This window comes from Solanum lycopersicum, chromosome 10, assembly GCF_036512215.1.
Source record: "Solanum lycopersicum chromosome 10, SLM_r2.1".
Classification (NCBI taxonomy): domain Eukaryota; kingdom Viridiplantae; phylum Streptophyta; class Magnoliopsida; order Solanales; family Solanaceae; genus Solanum; species Solanum lycopersicum.
Window position 1 is genome coordinate 54,179,194 of NC_090809.1, and position 7,196 is coordinate 54,186,389.

General features: G+C 34.6%; 1 protein-coding gene across 1 annotated transcript; it reads right to left on the reverse strand.

Annotated features, from left to right (window-relative positions):
• Nucleotides 1–238: 238 nt before the first annotated feature.
• Nucleotides 239–4,953, reverse strand: LOC543525 (vacuolar proton ATPase proteolipid subunit). Its single transcript, NM_001247038.2, has 3 exons — nt 4,789–4,953; nt 4,052–4,337; nt 239–718 (listed from the first exon to the last, which is right to left on the reverse strand). Exons 1-3 carry the CDS (start codon nt 4,862–4,864, stop codon nt 586–588), a joined length of 495 nt encoding a protein of 164 aa, NP_001233967.1. The 5' UTR covers nt 4,865–4,953; the 3' UTR covers nt 239–585.
• Between the last annotated feature and the right edge of the window lie 2,243 nt (nt 4,954–7,196).

Below are 7,196 nucleotides of genomic sequence, written 5' to 3' on the forward strand. Positions count from 1 at the left end.
AACTGAAGAATTATTCATTTAGACGCAAAGAAAGTAAAGTAATAAATGAGACTGAAAAATCGAAACTTGAGGCCAAAAATAAATCTAGTCGAGACAGTGATCTCTTGAGTTTTATTAGTAACCAGACCAGATTAGACTACCTTGATCAATTTGTCCAGCTCAAAATCCAGAATATCAACTAAATATATGAGCACAAAGTATATGCACCTTCAAGTAGTATCCACCAAATATAACTTTGTTGATCAACGAATATTCAAACTCAATCCCATAGATGCAGAATAAACATGGTGGTATATAGATGAAAAGTGGTTCATACGTGCACAAATCTTAGAAAATAAATAGTTCTCAAACTGTTCACAAATAATGAGTGCAAAATACACAAAAAATACAGACCAAATTGCACAGCTCTTTAAGCTATTATTAAGTAGAAAAAAAAGAATTCCTACTTCTACAAACAGATCATAACACCAAAAGTGGCAGCTGTGGTGTCATGAATAACAATACACATATTAGATCTCTGACTTTAGGCTTTAGCTGTCTTGGTCTTCAGAAACCACACACAGTGCGGTAAGAATGGAGTTAACTTCACTCGGCTCTAGACTGCCCAGCTCGGGAAGACAAGATAATGCCAACAATAAGCCCATAAAGAGCCAAGGCTTCAGCGAAAATGAGAATGAGGATCATTCCGACAAAAAGCTTGGGTTGTTGTGCATTAGCCCTAGAAAATGATTGTTGTTAGGTACAGAAATAGGAATCAGTCATAAAGCTACAATCAGCTTGACAAATAGAAAGGCAAAAACAACTTCCCAACCAAAGCGAATAGAATGGATCAATCCTAAGCTTAATATGTAATAACTAATCTGCAACAGTCATTAAATTGAGTGTTTGGTCGTTACATGGCATACATAGTTTTGGCAAAGTCATATAGACTAGACAACAAAAGGTTAAGAATTTAAACAGTTTTACTGGGTGATTTCCAGAAGTCATTGTATGATTTTTTCTAATATGTAACAGATGTTACATAAGTTGGGAACAATAACTAAGCATGAAGAGCTGACGAGTGCTAAAAGATATGGAGGGAAGGGATCATAGGGCAGTGTTTTGAATGAAAGGCATCCATTCTGTTAAATATACACCCACTGTACTTCAACTATACTGACTGCAGAACATGCACCTTCATCTGGAACAGTTCGCTCTGCCAGTGAACACCTTAGACCACAAAAATTGCAAGATTCGAAGAAAACCATAGAGCCAGCCCTAACTAACCACTGGGTTTGAAATGCAAGAAGATTGTTTTTTTTTATTCACTTCCCGCTTTCTTTGGAGAAATGCTTCTACAAGACTTCAGGTATCTCTTTGATTTTATGTTACATAAGTTTCCTTTTAAGGAATACAAAAACATGCCCCGTATAGTCCCAAAAGCGGGGTTTCCTTTTCAGGAATGTTAAAAAATAATCAATCAAGAGGTAATGTTAACAGCTATTCTCTGACTGATGCAGGATGAGACTAGCTTATCGTTTGTTTTTAACTTAATCAGGAACACTCCTACATGTCCTGGCAATCATACAGAATGAAGATGTTATTTTTTGACAACTTTGGAGATTCTAAAAAGTAGAAGTTGTAACATGTTGCCTTTAAAGTAGTATATATTCAAAAGGGAAGCAAAATCGAGGAATGGTGATTTTACATATAAAACATACAGCAGCAATTTGTAACAGCTGGAAAGATAACAAGACATCTTCCGAGAAAGGAAGAACGCTATTGACCTAAGCCAAACAAGAAAAGGCATTCTTTGAATAGTAAAGACATGCAGCAATATTAGTTCTGTCCGACTTGGCAGCAATCCCTATGTTTTCCAAAGCAACATACAAATGCAAGCCCCTCAAGAGTGCATGAGATTAAATTGCTCGCACAATATACCATTTGGCAAGTTAGAGCAATTTAAGATGTATGACAGGCTCAACTTCTGGACAAACATTTCATTTGAAAACTTGAACTTCCAATACCAATATAACATTTAATATATTGCTTTATCACCTTCTTGCCATGGTAATGTTGAACTTTTGAAACCAATATAACTTTGTTCTACACTTATAAACCAAAAAATAACCTTTGGAAGACAATTGTACCCCCTATCAAAGGCTAATGGTAAACACCAGTTAACTCAATATTTAATAACTAAGCAATAACAAACAACTCCATATATTCCAATTCATGTGGTAATATTTCCTTAATAGCTCATTCCAAAAAAAAATGGCGCCTTTCAATATTTGGAAACAATTTATTATAATATTTCTCATATGATCCTTAATGGCATGATATAACCACAAAATGGTCGTGTGGTAGGTTTAAATCCAAAAGTTCCAAAAGTCTGTCTTTCTTGAACTTCATGATGAATCACACTCTGCCATATAAATTGGAACAGAAGAGCAAAATAAGCAATTTGGAATAGGAATAAGCATATATTGCACATGTTTAACTTATTCTTAAAGATCTAAGGTGCTAGAATATATAAAAAATTTCTCATTTTTACTTCTTAAGAACTGGTGAAAAGATTACAGCTCGTCTACTTTTTCTTAGTTATGTTTTTTATGACTGAGACATTTGTTGTTTCAACTACAACACTCAGGGACAATGGGTCCTCCACACCATCCTTCTCCACCTAAAACCAAGATTTGGTTCGATAGTTAGATTTTGAACTCGTGATACATGCCTACAACAAAACCATGGGGAAACTTTCTGATAATTAAATTATTCCCTCCGTTTCAATCGGTTAGACCTACTTTCCTTTTTATCCGTTTAAAAAACGACTTCTTCTTTTTTAGCAACTCTTTACTTTCAACTTTCTAACTGAAATGTTTAAGATCACAAGATAAATGCACATTTTGGTACATTTGACATACCTTAATTTATAACTCAAGTTTCACAAGTTCCTTTTCATGTTTTTAAACACTGTGTCAAGTCCAAATAGGGCAAACAAATTGAAATAGAGGAAGTATTATTTGTTATGATTGTAATGTCTATGTCAGTTTGCACGCACCTTAATTATTCCATTGGGTACCTGATACATCCTACCACCACAAGTACCAGATAAGTTGGATCACCAAAGCTTAGATACATGGAAGGAAAGAAGCACCTTCTGTTTTTTGCCTTTGTTGGGATTTGTACTTGAGAGCTCATGATTCTTCACACTTCATTAACTACTAGATGACACCCTTGGGTGCGATAATTATATAATTACTACATATTTTGTATTTACTTGCTCATTGCAAATAAAAAGAAAAAATTGTTCCCATGCAAATTGGAGTTGGTAGCACTCAGTTGCTCAAGTGGTAAGTACCATCCACCTCCAACCCTAAGGTAGTGGATTTGAGTCAACAATGGAACAAACAATATACTCCTCACTATCGAGTTTCCTTTAGATATGACTTTATCCATGATTTAAAATTTTAGGTTTTCAAGCACATAAAAGATAAGATAATGTTATCTTTCTTGTTCAGAATTATCGCCTGTCAGCACAGTGTGATCAAATTTAGTTGTTGTGATATAAGGAAGGGGATCTGAAATTAAAATGGTGAACTGAAGAATTAAATTGAATGTTAACTAAAATTACCAAGCAACTATGTTCTCTATTTAAAAAAATTTTATTTTATTAACTTCCAAAAGTTCACTGCAGATGTTAGGCTGCAATTTTCACAAATCACAAGTCATAACATTCTGAAAACACATACTTAGGCATTTTTACCAAGATGCAACATAAAACATTCTACTAGATCCACTCCCATTGGAACTCTAGTTCGACTGCTAAAAAGTTCTTTTTTTGGTAAAAGTGGTTGACAACTAAAAGTTTATCCTCTCCATGACACCAAAAAAATGAACAGTACAAAGATCATCTATCAATTGGTTCTAACAGCATAAGGCTAAAAATCAATGTCTTGGAGTTCTTCATATATGTTCTTTCACATTCTAACTATTCAATTCAGAGTCAACAGGCAGAAACATGCAAACAAAGAAAAGGGAAAGGAACCAAGAAAGATCGAGGAATCAATACCTAACACCAGCATCTCCAACAATACCAATAGCCATTCCAGCAGAAAGACCAGCAAGACCACAAGCAAGACCAGATGAGAGATGAGCATAGCCATCAAATAGGTAATACGACTTTGTTTTGGGGTTAATCCCAGTACTGATGATCACAGCAATAATCAAGCCATAAATACCTAACACACCAGCCATAACCACTGGCACAATGGACTTCATCACCAACTCTGGCCTCATCACTCCCATTGACGCCACTCCAACACCACTCTTTGCTGTTCCATAAGCTGCCCCCATACCTATGAATTATTCAAAAACAAAATCAGATTAGTGATAAGTTGCAAATAAGCATAAGATGAGCTCGGGCAATTCACATAAGATGTGCTCAGATCTCCAGCAAAGACAGATCGCATATTTAAAGCTTATAGATGCAAAATTTCATTGTTTAAGATGGTGATAACTCACAACAGCTACAGATTTAATAAAATGATATAATTTTCAACACTGTTCAGCTCCATATATAATTCAAGGCAACAAATTGAATAACTAGTCATAAAAAAGTAACACTAGCAAATTAGCATAACGAATTAGATATGATCAGACGCCGATCGGAGTAGTCAAGCTGGTGAATGCAAAGAACCAGCAGCAGCGCTAACATTCTACAAACAATTTCAAGTAAATATAGTTCACTGGAAGACGAAATTCAAACATGTGCTGCCATAAAATCTGCAGATCTAAGATAGAACTTACATGAGAAGACGAGGGCAGCGGCGGCGCCAAGGAAGCCGAAGAAGGGAGCAGTTTCATCTCCGGCAAAGTTCGACATTTTCGTTAGGATTTGGATCTGAGAATTTTGAGTTTTGGAGTTGAATAGATCTCTTTCTCCTCCCTCACGCAGTGTTGATTGGTGTGGAAGCAAATGAAATAATTGATTACTCAGTCATAATGGGTTTGGGCTGTCGATAGTATTTTGGGCCGATAGCACAAGTCCGGATCTTAAGTGGAGACAACATTTAAGGCTTAACCAAGATCTTAAAACTATTTAGTACTTAGCCATAATTTAATATTGAGAAAATGATCAAAATGTCCTTGATGTATAAGGGTTGTTTTATGTTGATCCTTAATCTATTTCAGCTGATCTAAATGGTCCTTAATGTATTATAAAGGAGGATCAATCTGATCCTTTGACCTAAAATTAATAGATATATTAAAAAACTCAGGTTTACTTTAAGATTGAGTTCCATTTGCAAAATAAAGCGCGAAAACTTTCTCATCTTCTCATAAGCTATAGCACCAAAGGTGCCTTAATTTTCTCCATCTTCATAGTTTTATTATAGAATTATATATGCACTAAAAATAATTACGTTCTTCTATATTATATCAAGAATGTTCATCAAAAGAAGTGACAAAGAATCAACTCTATATTATGGTAAGACTTTTGTTTTTAGATTTTATAATTTGTCTCTATTTTACTACTCTTTTTACTGTTTCTCTTGTGAATTTCATATGTCTCTTCTACGTAAAAGTATGGTCTTTTGTTAGTTTTGAGTTTTTCTACAAAAGCATAGAGTGTTAGATAAGGGTCTCAAAACCTAAGCATATTAATGTCGTATAAAATATTCACTAGTGGTTCTAAAAATATTATATGTAGGTGTTCCTCATAAAAAAAATTTTACAGATCCAGTGTTCGAGGCTGAATTTTTTAGTATTAAAATAAATCATATGGGGTTGATGAAGCATCAACCAAGCAAAACATATATTGGAGGAATGATGGATTATTTTGTTTATGTTGTAGCAAAAAATCTTAATTTAGCATATTTAAAGCAGATGACTGCTATGTGCGGCTATTTTAATGACTCAAAAATATTTTGGCATAAATTTGAAAAGTTCGATGATAGGTGGAGATTAGTGTCCACTGAAGTAGAAGTTCTCTCAATTGAAAAATTTATCCTGAATAATAGAATAGTTGAGTTATATTTTGAACATTTGGGCTCCTACATTGAAGCAGATTCAGGTGAGATTATAGGCCACACAAGTTGCACATTAAACCAAGAGCATACAAAATGTGGTGACACATACAATTCTGATGAGTTTGAAGATTCAGAAAATGAATTATACGATGACGATGTCATCCTTGAAAGACATGGACAAAAAAATAAAGCTTTGAGGATGGAAGGAAACTTATTAACGACGAAGTTCTAAGGAAATTGTCTAATGAAGATGGAGATTCAGATTGTGTGGACTCTGAAGATAAGAAGAGTTTGGATGGTGATTCTAATGATGAGTGTTTTCATTTTCCAAAGCATAACCCAAAAATGGAGCAAAACATCCTATATTAGCATTAGAATATACATTTGGAAGCAGGGAGGAGTTCAAAAATGTGGTATCAATTCATGAGGTTAAAGCTAGGAAGAGTATTAGGTGGATCAAAAATGATGGAAAAAGAGTAAAAGTGAAGTGTAGAAATTCATATTGTAAATGGGTAATTATGGCATCAGTAATGCATTGAGACAAGGCATTTCTGATTAAAAATTATGACCCTAAGTATACATGCAACGGTGGAACCATCGCAACAAGACAATAACCTCTTCGTTCATTGCAAAAATGTATCTTGATGTTATCAGTCAAAACAGAGAGTGGAAGGTGTCTGACTTTAGAGACACAGTCAGTGTGGGACTTAAAGCTCATGTTACTTTAGCTCAAGCTAGAAAGGCTAAAAAGAAGGCACTTGCATTAATTGATGGATGTGAAAGAACAATTTTCCATCCTTCGGGAATACTGCTTTGAAATTGAAAGGTCAAATTCTGAAACTTCAATGTATATGAAGCTAACTCAAAACGAAATGCCAAACAAACCATATAGATTTCAAAGAATCTATGTTTGTTTTGATGCTTGTAAGGAGGGGTTTAAGATTGGATGTAGAAAAATATTTGGTGTGGATGGGTGATGGTTGAAGGGTCAAATGTATAGATATCAGTTGTTGATTGCACTTGACTTGGGTGCCAATAGTAATATTTTTCCAGTGGCCTATGCAGTTGTAGAAAAGGAAACTAGAGAGACATGGTCATGGTTTTTGACTTACTTAATTGATGATATGGAGATTAACGATCAAGATGATTGGATCTTTATGTCGAACAAACAAAAAGGTTTCATTGAAG

Excerpts from the sequence above, each read along its gene's own strand:
- LOC543525 (NM_001247038.2), bottom strand. The coding sequence starts at position 4,864 with ATGTCGAACTTTGCCGGAGATGAAACTGCTCCCTTCTTCGGCTTCCTT. Across the intron at positions 4,338-4,788 it reads CGCTGCCCTCGTCTTCTCAT|GTATGGGGGCAGCTTATGGA; the intron begins GTAAGTTCTATC and ends AATAATTCATAG. Across the intron at positions 719-4,051 it reads GTTGGAGATGCTGGTGTTAG|GGCTAATGCACAACAACCCA; the intron begins GTATTGATTCCT and ends ATCATTTTCTAG.